The sequence below is a fragment of the Epinephelus fuscoguttatus genome, linkage group LG23, assembly GCF_011397635.1.
Source record: "Epinephelus fuscoguttatus linkage group LG23, E.fuscoguttatus.final_Chr_v1".
NCBI lineage: Eukaryota > Metazoa > Chordata > Actinopteri > Perciformes > Serranidae > Epinephelus > Epinephelus fuscoguttatus.
This window is the reverse complement of record NC_064774.1, coordinates 19,807,589-19,828,481: the sequence shown is the minus strand read 5'-3', so window position 1 is coordinate 19,828,481 and position 20,893 is coordinate 19,807,589. Positions and strand designations below refer to the sequence as shown.

The 20,893-nt window shown below is 40.0% G+C and overlaps 1 protein-coding gene across 2 annotated transcripts; it reads right to left on the bottom strand.

The window, feature by feature from the left end:
- Positions 1 to 5: 5 nt before the first annotated feature.
- capgb (capping protein (actin filament), gelsolin-like b) lies at positions 6 to 20,165 on the bottom strand. 2 transcript variants are annotated; one of them, XM_049568952.1, is made up of 10 exons: positions 20,049 to 20,165; positions 17,920 to 18,061; positions 7,058 to 7,251; positions 4,604 to 4,758; positions 3,607 to 3,765; positions 3,235 to 3,384; positions 2,937 to 3,020; positions 2,294 to 2,426; positions 551 to 642; positions 6 to 393 (listed from the first exon to the last, which is right to left on the bottom strand). In XM_049568952.1, the coding sequence occupies exons 3-10, from the start codon at positions 7,248 to 7,250 to the stop codon at positions 328 to 330; spliced, it is 1,032 nt and encodes a 343-aa protein (XP_049424909.1). In that variant the 5' UTR covers position 7,251; positions 17,920 to 18,061; positions 20,049 to 20,165; the 3' UTR covers positions 6 to 327. The 2 variants fall into 2 exon arrangements, with proteins under 2 accessions (XP_049424909.1, XP_049424908.1); XM_049568951.1 differs by lacking the exons at positions 17,920 to 18,061; positions 20,049 to 20,165 and adding an exon at positions 14,182 to 14,342.
- Positions 20,166 to 20,893: the final 728 nt, after the last annotated feature.

The window sequence follows — 20,893 nt, the reverse complement described above, 5'->3', positions numbered from 1 at the left end:
CTGTATAAGTAGCAGGCAGTTTCAGATTTATTCTTCAAATGCAGGCAAATCTGTGACACTAGAACAAATGTAAAAAAAAAACCAATCCAAACTCTTTAACTTTATAGTCTTTATAATCTCAACAGAAGAAACTTGTGTGCATTTATAAAAGTGGCATCACATCTCTTATTCTATCAAGTCCAAACAGTGTGCTCTGTCAGCGCGGTACCTTACAAATATGTACATACAAGTTGATGCATATAAAAAATGTATTTTGTAACAGACGCTGTCTCAGATTTACAGCTTCTTGTCATGTGCAGGGTTTGTCAGATGTTCCCTTGAAATGTTTCAGTTCCAGTTCTTGAAGAACTGCTTGAAGATGATGGTCTCCTTCCCCTGTGGCAGTATCTCCACCTGCAGAGCAATGCACAGACACTGTCACTGCCTACTGTGTACATAAAGACGTTACAGTGGATGTGCTGTAAATGATCCGTTAGAATCATAACAAGCTGCTGTAAAGGCTGCAGGAGCCAGAGCAGATATGATAACGTTTACGAGCTGTGAGCAGTACCTGTGTTTTCATCCTGGGGTAATTCATTTGTTCGATGAAGCTATCCGCCATCTGTAGGGCCACCTGCTTCTCAGCGCAATTTGCTCCGTTACCTGACAATCAACAGCTGAAGTTAGCACTGGCAGTTTAAGAGATGCAGCATATTGCTAGTGTCCACCTTTGTGATCACAGATAGACAAGTAGATCCTCGATAGCTTCTCTTCCTGGTGTCCACAGGAGAAAATGACCGCAGCAATTTCAAGTACATATGTCAGTATTAAAGGTCCAATGATTTTATCTACTGGCAGAAATGAAAATATTCATAACTGAGAATGAGCCGTTTATATCAATTTAAAAATAATGATACCAATATAACAGTGCCTTTAAAGTGATGCTGATAGCAGGAGTACTTCGTTAGATCCCCAAATTTAAATGGAGTGGCGTGTAAACTGTACAACTTCAATGATTGGTCTGGGTTTTTATTTGCTTTAATTAGAAAGTGCTTTAAAAGGGACAGAGAGAGAGAGAGAGCCTTAAGCCTTGTTTTACAGCACCGGAGGATTACAGCGCCCAGTATACCAACACAACACCTCATTTTTTCCTCTTAAAACAAATGACGCTGGCCACTGATGTTGTTAGACATTAATATTTTGTTGAATTTAGGTTGTGGCGTCTAGCGACCAAAGAAATTGAGCTCCACAGTTGGGAAAGTTGTGAGAGTCCACCCGGCCCCAAACACACAGTAAGAGGGCTAACTGTTAGCATCATGGGGCTTTTCATCAACGTGTCTAACGACAGAGTCAGAGCTGTTTTGCTGTCATGTGGGTTGGTTGGGACTGTTTAATGGCATGGTGTGGGATGTTAGCTGCTGCTGCAGCTGTGTAGCTTGTGCTTACCAGTCGGGGATCAGACCACCGGCACAGAAAGGATCGATTGCAGGTATCGCTTGACTGGAGATGTTTTGATACTACATGGGTCCAGATTGTTTCAGTCAGTACCTAGCCCTGTGTTTCTACAGTAGCCCAGAACGGACAAACCAGACACTGGCTCTAGATAAGGCCATTTGTGTTTTCACATTGGCTACCATTGCTCTGCTACAGGAGAAATTTCACTTCTGCAACCTGACCACTAGATGTCACTAAATCCTACACACTAGACCTTTAATAGGAGAGAAAATGATATTATGTAAGTACATGCACACATGCAGCAACTGTGTGATGCTATCATGTCAACATGGACCAAAATCTCTGAGGAATCTTTCCAGCACCATGTTGAATCTGCGCCACCAAGAATTAAGGCAGTTCTGCAAACCCAGTACTAGCAAGGTGTACCTAATAAAGTGGCCGGTGAGTGTATATATATTTATAGAGGGGGATTTTTGTTTCATTAATAAATGGACATTTATTCCCCTCTGCACCCTCCTGAACACAAACACATCTCAAATGATTTTGATTTTAATATTTTCTTCATTCAGTCAACTGTTCAGTTGTAACTGTAAATTTTATTTCCCCACACTGAGGTGTAAAGGTTGTCTTAAACCTTTCTACACACTGCCAGGTTTAAAAATGGACACTTAAAAAGAGAAATGCTTACCGAGACTCTCCTCCCTGTGAGAACTGTCGACCATTATTTTTCACAATGCTCATTAAAATTTGATCCAATTAGATACCGAATATCACCGGCATGTAACAACTATCACTTTCCCCGGTATGTGTTTCAGGCGGCACGGGTTTGCCGGTTCGGGGTCAAGTAGTATTTCCTCACCTTTCCAGACGAAGATCTTTCCGTTGGCGCCGTTGTCCAGAATGAAGCAGTCGTCACGAACCAGCAGATCCTTGGCAAACGGGCTCTTCTCGGACACTTTGGTTATCGTCATAGAACCTGTCGCATCAGACACCTGTGGAGTAAAGGGACACAGTTTTATGCTTTATTTAAAGGGACAGTTGGGATTTTTTGAAGTGGGGTTGTATGAGGTACTTAATATATATACAGTGTTATTACCTACAGTAGATGGCGGTTGGTGAATTTCTAGTTTGGAGAAGCATGAAGCTAAGAATGTACTAGTGTGGACGGGGGCAGCAGCAAAGTTTATTTTAGCCACTATCACTATCCTCAATCATATTTTAAGAAGCTACAAATTACTTTCAGCCACAAAATAGAGTACAGAATAGAAATGGAGTCTGGTTTTAAAGAGGGCATAGATAACTGCTTCCGTTCCCCGTCGTTAAGCGCTGTCTGACATTAAGGTAAAGCTGTTAAAATATTCTAAATATAGCGCACACTTTAACTGATGGCGTGCCTTCCAACAACCCCAGCTGAAAAATTCCAAATCATCTGTAAATGGTAGAGTGGTATATAGTGGTTTGACAGGTCAGTGCAGTTTTGAAAGCTTTGCAGATGAAGTTACCTTGTAGAGGGAGGCAGAGTTGGAAGCGTCTGCTTTGGTGTCCTCTTCTGTGCTCTCTGCCAGCTCAGGCATCGTTCCTAAGACCTGGAGCAACAAGACAGGAAGCTCAGCACATCTAAAGCTCACTAACAAATTACAGACTACAGACATGAAGGTGGTTGTAATTCTTTCTAATCTAAGTCAGAGCAAGAAAGCCAATTAGTGCGTATCCTAAAATGTCACACTGTTCCTTTAAAAAAGATTTATGTCCTCTATCAGTAAAATTCTTTTTACTTGTATAATCCAAGTGTGCATTTACCTTGAGCATCTCTTCTGGTTCTTCCCCCTCGGTGCAGTCCACAATTCGGGCTTTGCCGTGTCTGTCCGTGTCACGGATCAGAGAGGCGATCTCACGCACCTTCTGCTTCTCAAAGATGTTTGCCTTTGACCCAATCCACGACACAATGATCTGCAGGGGCAGTGAAACACCCATGAAACTGTCGCCATAATCATATTCACCTCCAGCAATTTGCAGTTTTAGATTCACAACAAACTTCATTTTGGATTGCAGCTGCATTCTGACATTGCCGGGAAGATGACTGTATCAATTTCATAACACAACAAATTTCCATGGCCTTTCCAGGTTTTCCATGAGCGTGGGAACCCTACAGTTTACAGTGTGTGCCCTCACCTCTCCAAGGTCAAGGATGAAGCAGTCTCCTTTGTTGAAGCTGCTCCAGCACAGCTCCACCTCCTTGGCACGGATGTTGCGTTTCCCTTTGATTTGGTACAACCTCTGCACCGACCCGGGGCCCTGAGGCCTCCTGAAGCCTGACTCCACTCCGCCCACCTGTGAGAGATAGTCATTTTTTTTGTTATTCTGTCAAGGTACTGTGTTTTTAGGTTTTTATTTTCTACGTTACTGTCCTGCTGGGAAATCTCAGCTTCAACATCCTGGTTTGTTTTATTGAGTTTGACTTGGCGCCATGTAAACTGAGTGGCAGGAGAGGACTTTGGCAGAGAGGTCATAATTATCCATAAATGCCGAGAGAGTATTCCAGTAATAAAAAGATGCTTGATAAAAGGACAGTTTGTCTAAAGACAATTTTTACCCTCTGTTTGTCATTAATGATTAAAAACTGGAGAAAAATATTTTCAACAACTGTGCAAGTTTAAATTAAGTATGAATTTCAAATTTTAAGGCATTACTGCATGTGTAATATGATTGCTGTTCACTTAGTATGCAGGAATGAAATGTCTAATTGAACATTTTTATTCTATCATTCTATTTTACTCTTTTAAAAATGCTATTTATGTGTCTTTTCAATATGCATCATGTTTTTTTCTGTCTTTTCTTACTAAAGCCCTGTTGTGTCTTACAAAAACTTATATTAATAATAAAAATAAATAATAGATGAGTATTTACCTGGGTTTAAAGAAGCTTTTCGTTTCATGAAATTCCTATTTTACCTATAGTAAGTGCCACATTGACATCATTCTCTTCAGGAAACGTTCTTGGAAAATATTAAGAAATTACAAACCCATGAAATAAAGCATTTCTGAAATTTAACTCTGCAGCTGCAGCTAAAAAAAACAGGTTTGTGGACTGTGAATTTCTCTCATATTTCAATGTCAGTCCAGTTTTTAAATCATCCGAACATCCAGAATCAGCTCTATCTTGTCCTCACCTTGTAGCTGACCCCTCTAGGGAAGAGATTCATGAATTCCGAGGACTCGTAGCCCTGGACCTCCCTGTGCTGAATGGGTTCACCGCCCAGGAAGTTATCCAGCGTGGTGGCCAGCATGGCGCACGCCACCTGCTCATCCCGAGACGACTTCTCACCTGCAACAGAGAAGAGATTTGTAAGAGAGGAAAGAATTAAATATCGAGTTCAACAACACACACTCCTCTCAAGACAAACTTTAATATTTGAAACTTGATGTTAGAGAACAAGTCAGACTGATGAAACTGATTCATGCGTCATGCATTTGACTATTTGACCTGGCTTTTCTTTATTGAGCCCTGATTTTTGGTGAGGCATTTTGACTTATGAAGTCATGCTGCATTCTTTACATCTTAACGTTAGCGACACATCTGTGTTCTGCACAAGTGATCTCTGCTGGGTTCTTTTTAAATTGGTGCTGTTGAAACTTGACAAGATGAAATGTGTTTTCATGATACCAGTAAGTGTCTTTATCATGTAAATACATATAACTTGCATTGTCAGTGATGTAAGTCAGTAAGTAAATTATTGCACTTGATCCCATTTAAGGGTCAACCATAGACCATTGTATGCGGGCCTGACTTTTATGTACGATTATTCCTAAAAGTGCTCTGGATGAAATCATAACTGAGCTACATGTCAATAAAATCATGTCTCAAAGGCCAGCTGGTGGACCTTGAATTGGGATAATTTTATCAAACAAAGTGTCAGTTAAAGATTAAAAAGTGAAGGCGAGTAGAGCTGAGGGACGGAGTGAGGTGGCAGAGAAAAAGAAAAGAAAGAAATCATTAGGAAATGAGTCACAATATGAGGAACAAAGAGCTGCTGACAGAGGGGGTGGGTCATGGAGACAAAGAAATGAGAAGCAAACAGTGTGTTGGCCGGCCAACACACAAAGACAACACAGGGGTCATCAATTGTAAACAAGTGGAGGGAGGGAGGGAGGGAGGGAGGGAGGAAGGGAAGGCTTCAGAGAGACGCATGCTTGAGCACAGAGAGCCCTCTCCAAGCTGTGACAATCAGCTTAGTGTTACCTAAGCACCGGATACATGCTGGAAACAACAGCCACATTTGAGTACTGTAACAGTCCTCCTGCATTTTTAACGAGCCCTCGCTCACTCAAAAACCATCCCAGTTTCCCCCGGGACTTCTTCTCTCCCTCTCATCGTGCCTTCATCCCTCTCCATCCAGCCCACAATGATGCAGCAGGTCAGCGCCGTGTCTCATGTGTCATCACCATTAATGGGAGGGTTATTAGCTTGTCAACCGCAGCACGGGGCCAGGGTGAGGTGTGTAGTAAGCATGGGACAGTGGTTAGCGGTTGTGCTGGAGTAAAAGTAATAGTTAAAGTGTCCTTAAAGTCAGGACGACACATGGTAGTGTAGACGTCTTGACTTGTGTGTCTCCTGTTTTAATGAGGACCCAAAGACCAAAAATTGTCTCACACTAAATTTTCAGGAAATAGGTTACAGTATGTGTAGTATCATGTTGCATTGTATGTTGTAGTGCGCACACATCTTTTAACCTCTGTGATGTCCTTGGATTTAGTTTCTATCTTTCACTTTGGTTTAAAAAAAGTGACTGAAAAAAAGAAGTGAAACACAACAATTCAATCAGTCTGACACGTTCATGTTTCGAGGAATATTTTGTCTGTCTGTTTGTTTTGTTTTTCCCTAACCAATCAACAGAGAGTGACATAACCGGCTTGACGATTTACTTTCCAGTAAACATGAAGATGCAGTAACGGTCGAAGAGAGCATTTAAGATGATCCACTATTTATTTAGAGTAAGTAAGTCCACATACAACAACCTGTCGTCAGTCTTACTGGCAGCTGTTGCCATTTTCATTTCTGTTATTCTATTGCCATTTTTTGGCTGTGGTCCAGGATAATAAGGTCCCCCTTCTTGATCCAGCCTGCTCAGTACTGATTGGCTGGCTTGCTTTTCCAACTGAGGAAACAGCTTGAGCAAAGTGACGAACGATTTCACAAAAGGACTGCATATTTCTGTGGCCACTAAACCTAAGACAAAACTATGTAATGCTCAAAGCACCAGCAAAGGGTAAAATGCACTCTTAACTGCACCGCTGAGCAAAGAGCATCTCGGTGCTTCTGTGCTACTTGCACAAATCTAAATTAGGTAACATGCATGTATTTGGTGCAAAATTGTCTCTGTAAATGAGCCAAAAGATCAGGACTAACTTCAGTTCCTTGCCTGGAGTTCTGAGGAATGCCTCTGCACCTGGTTAGTCAGGCCCTGTAGCTCGCCGTCTAGTTTTCTTTTCCTCTCTCTCATTGTTCTGCCTACTGCGTTCTTGAGTCAGACCACATAGCTACATGCTACATAACCCTGTTGTCTTGTGACGTCTTTCCCCCTCATACAGATACACAATTTGTACAGCTGTCGTTTTTCTCTCACCTATCCACATGTGGAGATCACTTCCCTGTTCACCACGGTTCTCCAGCACCAGATAGGAGTCCCCGTTATAAAAGGCTCCCACCTCGGAGGGGTCCAGCGGCACCGCCTTCATCTTCTCCACCCTCCACACTCGGAGGCCCGGCTCCCGTACCTCAGGCCCAAACTGACCTGGCGCTGCCTGGAAGGGGAGCATACTGCAAGGAGAGGAGAGGAAGACAAGAATGGTAAAACAAGTGGAAGAGAGACTTCAAGAGTCACCGCTGACTGAAAAATATGTTTTTTTGCAATTGATGGCAGTCATACTTTGAACAACTCCCCTCCCACACAAGGGGATGAAATGGGAAGTGTAAACACACAGAGTTGTGTCATTGTTTCCACGTGGGAATGAATGATCGGCTTAGGTCAGAGTAAGGAGAAGTAAAAGCAGAAGTCAAATGTACACGAAGGACAAATGAAGGAAGTACTAATCTTGTCACGGCAGAGGACGAGGCTCCATTTCTAGTCATGCTTACTTCTGTTTGGGTATTTTTTATTTTTTTTTTACAGAACTTCACTGTTGATGGAAATGTTGAGTAAAATGTGTTGCAAAGACCAGAGCTCAATGCAAACTGCTCCAAAACACACAGAGGACAGAGTGGAGGGCGCGGTTAATGTGATGAGCACCATTACAACAAGACTTGACACAAAATGAGGGGTTGTGCTGCTGCTGCTTGACGACCACAGGCTACATTACATCACTTTTATGCAACACAACACCAAGGCAGGCCACACCAACACAACACTTGTGTCATTGCACAAAACCAGGTGTGGCTATATGCAAGCTTGATCACGTCACAGGTGAGAATGAGCCAGGTATGGATTTGGTTGAGTCACTGTAATGTCTCTATCTCTCTGTCGTATTGATAGATCATAGATTTCCTCCCTCTGTCATACAGGAAGAAGAAAAAAAAAACAGCGGTTTTGGATGTACATGTACTAAATGAGTCACCTAACTTAACTCTTCCTGTTTGATCTTGCATGTCTGAAAGTAGGTGAGGTTTGTAGAGACACACATCTCTGCTGTCCTCTTTTCTCTCACTATGTCACAATATTATGAGGTGGCAAAATGTGCCAAAACTGAGGTATGGTCTCTCTCTGGCACCTAAAGCACAAAAAATAATGTCTAAATTTTCAGATAGGAATGAAAATAAAGACACGCTAAAGCTTCATTAATACACCTTTCTGCGAAACCACAGAAATGGGGAATGGAGAGATGGTATGTCTGTCAGAAAAGGAGAACGCAATGCCCATTTAGTTTGCCGCACAAGAGCAGCTGCCACCAGGAACAAACATCAAAACCATGCTATCCCTGAGTGATAACACCTCCGAGTGTAACTGCGACCTTCCTGAAGGGAGGATTTATTGCATTAGAGTGCAGGAGTTTCAGCTAGGTGTCCCTAATAAATTGGAAAGTGGTTGTAGGTCTGCAGCTAATGAGTATTTAAATTATTGAGTCATCCCAAGATTGTATTTTTGATTCAAATGATTAATTGTGTAGTTCATAAAATGTAAGATGTAGTTAGCAAATGCACATATTTACAAAGATGGAATGAGTGATTGACATTTTTGCTTGGTTAAATGATGAAAGAATAATCCAACTCAAGGACCACTTACTAGCTTTTTTCCCTGCGGCTTTCATCTTTCATCTCATGGTCTTCCTCAGCAGATAGAGATAGCTTAGGTTATCATGTGACCCAAGATACACAATGATCTGTAGTACGCCTAGTTGTTAGATAACAGGTTGCATGATGAACTGAGCTACAGTATATCCACTGAGGAAGACCTTGAGATGCAGCTGAAAGCTCCATAAAAAGAGGGTAAGTCGATCTTTAACAGAGTACTGTTGCTAAAATCAAGAATTTATTTCCACATTTAAAAAAACAAAAACAAAAACAAAAAAACCTTGATTCAAGATTTACTTACTCGCTTTTTTTATTAGGGCTTTCAACTTTCAAACATGGTCTTCCTCAGCAGATAGAGATAGCTAAGTTCATCATGTGACCTAAGTAACATGACAACAGGAGTTTGCTGAGTTGTTCAGTAATTTACGCTACGTGATTAACTAAATTATCCTTATTTGCTGAGGAAAACCATGAAATGTAGTTGAAATCACCAGCAAATCTGAGTAAGTAGCCCTTGAGGTAAGATCTTTTTTTATCGTTTTGAGGTTATGAATTAACTATTTCTTCATTTTCAGTGTGACTGACAAATCAAATAACATAGCTACTCTCAACCAGTGGGCCTCAGAACGCCACCTAGTGAGCTGCGGAGGAACTGCCAAATGGTTAGATTAAATTAAAAGTTTTGGGAATTTGCAAAACTAGTTATTTCTATAAAATGTGCACAGGAATTTACATAAAAACATCAAATTATAATGTGTAATTTAAATGAACAGTCATGTTTGAGTATCACCACACCAGTCAAGACACATCATCAGATAGAGACGAATATGTTTGCCACTTCAACTTTCCTTCGGATGCTATAACACTAAATAGATATTGTTTTTGAAAATGACACTTCATCGGTTATATAAAATTCAGTATTTAATTCTAAGATATCTGTACAATATAGTGTTGTTTATTTACAGTTTTATGCTTCCTCAATCAAAAGACTTCTCTTGGATGATAAGACACAAACATGTGAACCCTTATCAAACCCAAATTGCAGTAATGTTAAATATCTTCTAGGTTTTGTCTTGATAAGAGAAGCCTCTGGCATTAAACTTCCAAATAAATTTGACAGTATCAAAATAAACATCTGCATATACGGGTGGGGCATTTACTGCCCTTTACTGTCATTATGTCAGCGCAACAAAATTATAAAACTCTTAAGAGCAGCAGTTTAAGTTTCAGTTTGGCTGCTAGACGGCGCCGGGCAGCAACTATAACTGATAAAGGAGGACTGGTAAACAAATAATTATAATGATTATAGTGTTTAGAGTCAGCTGAATACATTGATCATACACTTAAGACACTGCTGCCGACTCTTCTGTGCGATCTGTTAAACAGTATAGCAGAAATAGTTTAAACTATTAGTGCTAATTTTCAGCTTTGTGGTCAACCAAACAGGATGTCAGCAGCAGCTACACCCCTTTCTGTTTTGGGGGGTTTTCAGTACGGAAGACGGTGTTGTGTCTCTTATCTTCTGTTATCTGAAATCAGATAATATTTCTACAACTCATGTTTATCAACCAAAACAAGGCAAGGGAGGGTGACAATGCAGCGGAGTGGATATTTGAACACATAAAATGGTAGAGTAGAGGAGGTAAGGGAGCGAGGAAAGAGAGAAAGGGCCTGAGGCAGCACATGCAGGGCCACTGAGTTAAGGTTACAATGCTTGGACGGCCGCTCCAAGAGTAAGTAAGGAGGCAGAGAAAAAGGCCCGATCCACTTAACTGTATGATCTCCTCTGGTGCCTCCGGCATGCTGTCTGACTCCGGCTCCATTCTGTGTGTCCACTGAAGTGTGTGTGACCCGGTGTGTGCGTGTGTGGTTGTAAGGGACCGAGAGGTCTGGTGAGGAGGAGTGTTTGCGCTCACCTGGCCTGGTTAGCTTATATGCGGGAGGTAACTGGAGCTGGTGTGATGAAAGCCTACCTGTGGCCTGTGGATAGGACGCAGCGTGGGGGGGGGGGGGGGGGGGTAGAGTCGGGTTCCTGGTTCCTGGCTAAAGCTAAACACCAAGTGGATAATTACTGGGAGAGCAAACTGCTGGCTCCTCCATCTTTCCACTCTTCCCTTCTCCTCTGACTCCAGCTCTTCCTCCCTCCTCCTTTACCCTGTCACTGTATACCCTCCTTCTCGTTCAACTAAAACAGCAACACATATGAGTGGGTGGCTCACTGTTTCTTTCCCAAACAGCAGTGTTGCTAGGAATTAAAACCACCCCAAACACGCGCAGCAGGTGACTCTGACCACCTCTTCCCCTTTTCTTTATCCCCACACCACCATCACTCTCAGTAGAGCTGAGAAGACGGAAGAACAAGTTCAGGCACCCTGATTCAAGAGGGTAAAGTCCTGTTCCTTTTCTGACTCACAGAGCAATTCTACAGCGTGGTTATTCAACAAAAAGTCAAAAAGGTACAGGCCAGTGCAAGTCAGGTGAAAGGTTGAAGGGGAGCCACACCCGTTTTCAAAATTCATACATGTTTTTCCTATGGTCTGAGACAGTCCAAAAACATTAGTACACCTGAACAACTCTCACCCAAATCAAAAAACTAAATCCTATAACTCAAATGTGTGATGTCATAGGGTATAAAGTCTGGAGCTGCTCCATTGACAATGAATTGGCAAATATGTTATAGATGACACTGAGAACACCCAGGGGAATGTTCTGAGTATATGGGAACATTTTCTGTTTTTAGAAGTGACAGCACTACAATTGAGTCAAGCTCATTTGGGTTTAAGAAAAGAAACAAACATGGCGTGTGTCCACAAAATCAGCCTCCCATTCATTGTCACTGGAGCAGCTCCAGACCTAGTGCTTGATGCCATCCCAAGTTTGAGACTCTGGTTTCTGGCTTTGAGAGAGAGTAACGCATGTTCACAAATGTTTATTGAACTTAGTGTTCCCCTTTAACTACAAGTTGGCTAGCATTAGTGTTTGTCAGGATTTTCTCATTGACAACATTTCAAAAACTTTTCCATGACTTTTCAAGGTCCAATACTAAAAAAAGAAAAAAAGAAAATAAATTCCCTTACTGCATTTGCCAAGGATTTTTTCATACCTATCAGTTTCAAACTCTCTTCAGACATAATGTCAGCTAGCTGGCATGCATGAAGAGAGAAAGGAAACACTGGGAGAAAATTAGTAAAACATACATGGTGCTCAACAAAACACTGTCCTATGTCGACGCATTTTAGAGCTACGTTAGCTGACAGCTACAGAAAAAGATTTGCCATGTATGTATACGAGTAAGGTTATCCACGAAAGATTACTGCAACACTTTCAATCCACACAACAAAATTCCGTGACTTTTTCAAAACTTTCAATGATTGTCACTAATTCCATCATTTTTCCAGGCCTGGAAAATTTGATTGTGAAATTCCATGACTTTTGCAGGTTTTCTATAACTGTAGGAAACATCGTAAAGATTCAACCATACATGTGTGACGCCCCTCCCACTGTCTTTGAGAATGTTTCAGCCAGTCTCGTAAGGCAGCTGGCTGACATGGGAGGGTCGTTACCTTGATTAAGCTCACCTGGGCTTCCAAGCTATAAAAGCTGCCTAATCTGTTCATTTGGTCTCTCCCTTCCTTTCAGCTTACATCCACTGAGCATCTTTGGTTTTGGTTTGCACCTTCAACACCTCCACAGAACACTTGACACTCACCCATGCATGGCTTTCATGACTGACTTTGCTGATCTACACACTCCATTGATTATGTTAATTTTAGTTTAATAAATTTGGCTTGTTTTAAGTAAATCTTTTGTGTGGACTCCCTAATTGTCACATACTCTGAGCCAGTTTGTGACACATGTTTGAGCTTCAGTTAGACCCGAAGTCTGTTGCGCACCAAAATCATTGACTGACATATCAGAATGCTAAGTGTAGTTAGCATCTTTTATCTGTTTGTTTGTTAGCTTGTAGGCTAACTGACAGTGACTGACACAGCGTTCTTGGTTATGGAACATATACTAAATTTTGCTACTACGCTACAGTGGGTTCATACCACTCTGGTTAACATCCAAAAACTGCACCTTCTATCATGTTCGCTACGCTAATGCTAACTGTCACACTGCTCTGGTGGTTTCAGGTTTCTTTGCTGGCATTTGCATACTATACAGCTTTTCATATTCGTGATGTGACTAATATAGCTGGCAATCGATTAGTCAATGTAAAACCACTCACATCTCAAAGATTTTAGAGTAAACGCATGGAAAATCTACACAACTGACCCTTTAATTTTTTTAAGCTATAGGCCCACCCTCGCATCAGTGCTCTTAGTAGTGAGCAGTAGTCCTAAAATGATTTGCACATCGTCAAAATATCCATTAAAATGTGAGGTCTGCTTTTTTCACAGTTGTTATTCATTAGCCGGAGGCATTAAGCATTTGATCTTTAAAAAGCACTGATTTAAAATAACAATCTCATTAATCTCTGTAATCCAATCTAGTCATTCACATCCAGGGAAACAATGGAAGAAAATTAGAAAAAAAAAAGGCAGCCTGTGATGCTAAAGATAAAAGTTTGGTCTTTTGGACTCGACTACTGAAGTGCCCTGAGGCATCTGGTTATGTGGAGGAGACATGGAGATCAGAGAGGTTTAGATGGAGACAGAAGGTCGCAGATAGGCTACAGGGGTCACTGACTCAATCAGTCATTCATGCGTTGATAACCAAACAGAAATATGAGAGCAGACAATATACGGGCAGACAGGGAAGCAGGTGTGGAGAGATCTGAGAGCAATCTGACAATTGACACTGAGTGTATACAATGTGTGTGTACATCTGTGTGTGTTTGCGTGGCTGGGTGCACTGTATGTTTATGAGATTAGATGGCTGAAATCAAGACAGGCTGATGCAGACAGGGAGAAACTGAGAGGACAGGAGAACAAAGAGGAATGAGACAGTTTACTATGAATGTCAAAACACACTTTTACAGCTGTAGGAAAATGTGTTTTCAACCTATTTTGAATACCAAGCTTCAGTTTCTCAGCTAAGCCACAAGATCTGATCTGCTTTGATACCCCACCCTAACTCTGAGGAAGTTGCTGCAAATAAGACCAGGAAGATGTGAAGGAAGTGAGACAGGGACAGACTGGGAGAGGGAAATTAAAGGAGTGGTTTTATCCGCTAGTTACAGAAAGGTGGAGCAGAGAGAATAAGTGTTCGAATGGAAAGATGCATGTCAGAGAAACTTGGGTCTCGCTGAAGTTAAACCAAAGGTACATTGTCCCGTTGCGAGATTCCTCTGCTGATTTCAGGAGAAGGAATGTGATGAGCAAACAGGGAAAAGACGTGCATGGGAGGAAAAACAGAAAAAAAGCTTCAGTGTAAAAGACTGAGAGAGGAAAATACGTACAAAGACAAAGAACTGAAGTGTAGAGGTTTATACAGCAAAAATAAAGTTCATGTGAAACTTACCTTGAAGAGTGGGTTAGCAGTGGCACACAACACGTCTGGGCAGAGAGTGGAGAGGAAGGTAGTCACGCAAGGACAAACACGTCCCTTAACACACAAATTCTTTCTGTGTCTCTCACACACACAGGCACACACACATTTCCTGCCTTGGTCTCTGGCAGTCTAAGCCCAGCCCTCTGACTCTTAAAGTGCGGAAACTTGATTGAATCAGGTCTTAAAGTGAAGGGGGAGAATTCAAATGCAAACCAGGCCCACTTGACAAGATCACTGTCCACCTGATATTCATCTTATCTTCAGCCTGACTTTTGATACTTTAATCCCATTACACTTTCTTTCTTTCTTAAAAAATTACAAAAATCAGGTCAAACAAAAACACTTGGTGGTTTGCCTCCGCAAACCACCAAGGTTGCAGTTACAGTTTATACCCATGTCTAGACACAGTAGACAATTCTTCAAATGTGGATGTTGGATGAAGCTACAAATTCTAAAACGTGGATGCTTCACACACATCTTCAACTTGACAGCAAAGATGATCTATACAATCAGCACAGTTTCAAGGTGGACACCCAAAATTAGTGTCACCAATTCAGTATGCGACCAATTGTCTCTCCTTCTGTTCCTGAGATATGATGCTGAGTAGTGGCCACAAAAGTGTGTTTGCAGAACATGATGATGTCACAGTGAAGTTGACCTTTGAGCTTCTGGATGTAAAATGTCATCACATCATTATTTAAACCTATTAGATATCTGTGAGAAATTCTGTCAAAATTAGTGTATGAATTCTTGAGCTATATTATGTAGTCATTCAAGTTGCTGGTTATTTACAGTAGTAAGAGAGAAGCAACACCTGTTAACTGAATTAAAGCTATATATGCCTAAATGGATTTAATTTTCCCAAAGAAGCAAATTTATTTGTTTTTCTGTCAGTGTAAAAAAAAAACCCGCTCACATCTCTGTGAAGGCTGCCAGACTTGATTTTCTTTACGTGTTTGCTGTAATTATGTAAAAAAAAATTTTTTACAATCAAGTCTTCATTTCTTTAAAATATTCTAAACAAAATCACACCATGGCAATGACTTTAAATGCAGGAAAAATATACTTGAAACTTAACTGTTTAAGGTACGTTGATTTTAAATATAGAAATATTAAAATTACCATAAAAAAATGGTATGAAAATGAAGTATTCTCTTTCTGTAAATTGTAACAATCCAAAGTGGAGGTAATGAATTGAACAAAATGCTGTCTGGTTACAACTGGTAACGTGTTTTTTTCTGTTGAAAAGTAGGAGTAAATAAAGGTGTCCGACGTGTCTCCTGTTTTAAGTGAACTTTTGAAAGGTAGTTACTTATTGGAGCTCAGTTTCCTTTACTGGCAGATGAGGGGGGAGGATGAAATCTAAGTTATAAATGCATTGTGTTGCATATGTAATCGGCACAAGTGCTTTCAGTTTTTATTATTATATAGTTTAAAACTGTATAGTTTCCTAAAATGATTTTCGCCTACCACCAAAATCTAACAAGGTCATCAATGGGTCCAAGTAAACATTTGTGCCAAGTTTGAGAAAATTCCCTAAAGGCCATCTTGAGATCACGCTCATGAGAATGAGATGTAACCAAGGTTACAGCGACATTGACCTTTAACACCAAATTCTAATTAGTTCATCCTGGAGTCCAACTAGCTGTTTGTGCCAAATTTGAAGAAATATACTCAAGACCCTTTTGAGATGTAGTGTTTACAAGAATAAGATGAACCAGGTCAGTGGCCATGACCTTTTCCCTTTGACCACCAAAATCTAATCAGGGCATCACTGAGTCCACGTGGATGTTTGTGCCAAATTAGAAGAAATTCTCGTAAGGCGTTTTTGAGATATGTCCCTTATGAGAATGGGATGGATGGACAGACAACCCAAAAACACAAAGCCTCCAGCCACGACTATTGCCTTCACAGAGGCAGAAAAATGTCCATTCATGAAATCCCTCCCTCAGCTTTCTAACACCACTAACTTGCACACTACCGCCCTGAATTTGTCTTTAATCTTCTTGTTTATAATGTTAAAAATATCCCTTTTAAAAATTACAAACTCTTCTTCTAATACTGAATCAAAAAGGCTGGACTTCACTGCACATGCAGACTCGCAGACTTTGTGAGTGCTGTCCAAACCCACAATTCAACTAATCCAAAATGGGCCTCAAGTGGACTTCCTGCAGACTTCCAGAGTCCACTTGGGGTGGAGACTTCACTGATTTAATTACCAACAATTCACTGCAGTTCCGACGTGATGTTGAGGTTTTTTACAGTTGCTGGCTAAAAAAACAAATCGAACATATTATGACTGTGAAAAATAATCACTGTATTAAAATGTTACTTGGATCATATAGGCCAGAAATAATATTCAACCACATTATGGTAGAGAAATATGTATAAGTATGGGTTATAGATGTAATTAAAATGCATTTTATTATTGCAGCCTACCACATAAAAGCTGTACAGTGTGATACCAAATATACAGACTAAGGTAACTGGCCCAAAAAAAAATATATAAATAAATAAAAGGTCTTAAGTATTAAGGTGTTAAGTCATACCAATTTATTTAGTCATACTTGGGTCCTTATTTACAAACATTTACGTATTTGTATAGAAATGTCTAAATATAATTTGGTTCATTCACACATGGGATTTATATCTTATCTGCTGGGACAGATGAGCTAACACTATTCATCAATTTGGGTGTGGAATATGGGAGCAGTGATCATCATGTATAATTGAGGCCTATATATCAGGGCCTTGGAGTCTTGCACTCTCACAGACTTTACGTGATGACAGTCACAATACAAAGGACTTAAGTCTGTGAGGGCTCAGTCCGCAAGTCCATAGGGTGGACGTTTGTATCAGCATGACAACTGCCCCCTTATTAATGACTCAGCATCATGGCCTCCACAGTAGGTAAATATCTCCACAGCAACCAATCCAAACACAGGTAGTAGTCATTCACGGGTTCCTCCAGTCAGACACACCCAGATGTGTAGGAAGCACAGGGCAGCTTCAGATCATTACGTGACAAGTCAGACTGAAACCTGTGATTCATCAGTTCCGCAGGCGAAGATTACGACTCTGAAGGATCCACTCACAGAGGAGGAAAGGTCACTGTTTGACTGAAGTCCAATGTACCACTGAATCAACTGGAGTAAACTGTATAATCTATGTAAATTAAACTAAAATTTAATTAGGTGGAGTTAAAATTTAAACAAGAAAATCCAGAAAGTTTTATCGCAAACAGAAAAATAAATTACTGTGTGCACAACACAATGACTCGGGGCATAATAATAAGGTAAATAATTGTAGGTAAACAGTCTTCTTAAAAGTTTTAAGGGGCAGACAGACCATGTTATGTAATATCAAAACGGTAATTACAGTGGAAGCTTTATTTGACCCTTGACCCTTTGGTGTGTCAGTCATTACCAATTCATGTTGTGCAGCTTAACATCTTTAAAACCCACAAAACTTATTAGACGTCCAAACATTTCTAATGATAGTGCATATGGCAGGTAGGATTTTGTGAACGTACACAAAAAATTAAGCACATCTATAATGTAATTGATGGTACAGCTGTGGGTGACGGGGTTAAAATTAAATATCATATAGCTTGGATGAGGAGCTGGAACAAGCACTAAACAGTATGTGAAATAAAATTAGTTTCCCAACAGAATATATTGATTAGATTTGTCAGTTGAGCAGCTTTACCTGTTTTGTTATTTTGTTAGGATCTGAGAGGCCTTTTCTGAGAGAGCAAACACATGCCTGCTGAGGTCCAAATTTTTCTGTCTGTGGCAGACTCCCATGAGAGAGCCCTTACTCCATCTGGTGGCCAGAGAGGGTTTGGTACCTGCAGGTAAGGACAGACGGCACAAACAATGGAGATGGAGCTCAAACAAACAGCTAGCCAAACATCCCTGCAGCCTGCACACAGTTTGCTCACAAGCTAAATCTAACTGTGATATTTAAGCCCTTTTATATTTTAAGTATATTAAAGTTCCAGCTGAGCACAGTGGGTATGATTTTTTTTTAATCCTTGTAGCCTCACAAAACACAGCTGACTGTAATGTAACTTCATTTATATATTTATTCTGACAAAAGCTGGATGAAAAAGGTAAACAATCGAATGATGCAAATACACATTAAGTGCATAAATGATTACACAAAGTAATAATAATGATATAAAAACAGGAGTACATATACACAAATATAAACATATTCAATCAGAGGTTAATAGAAAAAAAAGTCTCATAAATGTTCAAAAAGCTTATTTTTTGATTGTTGTTTAAAAACTGAGTGATTTAGATTGGGGATTCAGTTCTAGCAGACAAGGAAAAAAACTTTGTGAGTAAAACATTTTGCTTATGGCTTATGACTTTAATCTGCTATTCAAGAGCGCCATCTTCTGGATTATCAAAGTAACAATAAATATCTTTATATTCAACAGACTCGACAGATAAAGCAGCTTTGAAACAGTAAAACTTCAGATGTGTCCAATTTTTTGGGGGATAAATCAGAATCAGAAAATGTGTGATACATTTTTTTCTACATTATGTTTACAAAACAAGAAATATTAAGCTAATACCTGTAAATTTAGCAATTAGACAATTTGCAGGGTATATTTTATGCAAAATTTAAAATGTACATCCATAGCCTTTTGGAAATTCAATATTTATAAGTTAAAAGCCAGCAAGTTGCACAAAACACCTTAAGTTAAGACTGTCCTTAAAGTCCTAGTTAAGGTTTACTCAAAATAAAAATCACCCTTAAGTCCTCTCCTTAGTATCCTGAGTATTCATCGTTTTCTCCCTGTCTTTGTCGTATACTTAAGGAATCCCTAGACTGTTGCACAAAAGACCTTAGCAACCAAAGCAAGGTAAAAAAAAAAAAAAACCCTTAAAGTACCTCTGACTCTATGTTAACTGCAACATGACCGAGTTAATGATAATAAATGACAAAAACTAACATACCCTGAGAAGAGTGTTCTGCGACCAGGAGAACCCGATGGATACACTTTTGATTTTAAAATATAGATTTGACTTAATTCATTTTTGTTGCAATTTCTTCCTAAAATTGTTTGCCATCTGGTGTTTGGGGATCAAATTTACTTTGTAGTTTGTGCTTTCCATGATTGTATTCCTCCAGAAGTTTGATCCTTTCCTCCTCTGACCAATATGGCTTTCTTGTCTTTTCTTCTTCTGCCATTTTTTCACTAACTAACTATAAGCCAACTCTGTGAGATGATAACAGGCATCACAAGCGTGAGTCCAAGCAAACAATCTCCATGGAAACTTGTACCACTGTAAAATCTCTTTCAACGCAGTAAATGAGGTTAAGTTTTTCCTTAACTAAGGAAACCTTTTAAGGAATTCTGTACAACTGTTTAAATCCTTCAGCTAAGGAGAAATTAAGCCTTATTTGACATACTTAAGGAGAAAATTTTTGTGTCTCTGGTCCTTCTATAGTTTGTTTTAAATTTATGTAAATGTATTTCTTGTCATGTTCCCTACCTGCTAATCTTCTATCTTCACCATGGCTTTTTAGGGTTCATTGTAGCCCCTTAAACTGTTGCAAATAAATACTTGTTTAGTGGTGTGATAAGTACAGTTAATATAAATTTGACCATGTACATCTGTAAGCACAGCTTTGACCATTTTAAAGTATTTTAAATAGCCTATTATATGTACTCAATGAGATTACAGCCATGGTCAGAGTAACAAGAGATAAACCCTTGGGCTAACGGCTGTTTACTTTGAGCTAGCTTTGGTTTAGCTGCCAATTAGCAAATTACAGCTGGAAATGTTCCCAAAATACATCTGAAACTTTCCAAACTTTACCTGTGTATTCAACTCCCAGAATGAGAGGACCTCCAAATGAAGTTATCTCTCAGAAATGAGCGACTCAACAGACAAACCAGCCCCCTGTGGCCCAAATACAACAGTTTATCAAGTTCTTGTTTGTTAACTGGCCCGATTGATAAATTGACTTCCTGTAAGCGGTCCGGTGACGTCACAGCGCCCCCAAGAGGAAAGAGCGCGTTAGGTTTCTGCAGAAACTGCAGGTCACGTGATTTACAGGCAGCGCTCACGTGTTTTCCATCAGGGCTTAGGTCAGGTGATTCTCAATAACTAAATACTGCATGTCAATCCCTATAGTTAATCATTAAAGTAACTCTTTGATACCACACTGTAAAAATACTCTGCTACAAGTCAAAGTAAAGTAGCCTCAATTTATACTTAAATGGGGAACTATGCCCAAATAGTTTCAAAATGTATTTATTGATCATATTTTGTATTATTAATCTGAATCTGGAAAGTAACTTAAGCAGTCAAGTAAATGTAGGGGAGTAAAAATACAAGATTTGCTTCTGAATTATCCTGGATCGGAAGTACAAAGCTGCATTAAATAGAAATCCTCATGTAAAGTAAATGTAGCCTACCTCAAATGTGCACTTAAGACAGTACTTGATTAACTGTACTACTTTCCACCATTGAATGTAAACCTATTTCTTCATTCCTTCCTTCTTTCTGTCCTTCCTCCCTTCCTTCCCTCCTTCCTTCAGTCCCTCCGCCCTCCATCCTTCTTTCTTTCTTTCCTTCCATCCTTCTCCCCTCCTTCCCTCCTTGCATCTTTCCTCCCTCCTTACTTCCTCCTTCTTTTCTTCCTTCTTTCCCTCCCTCCT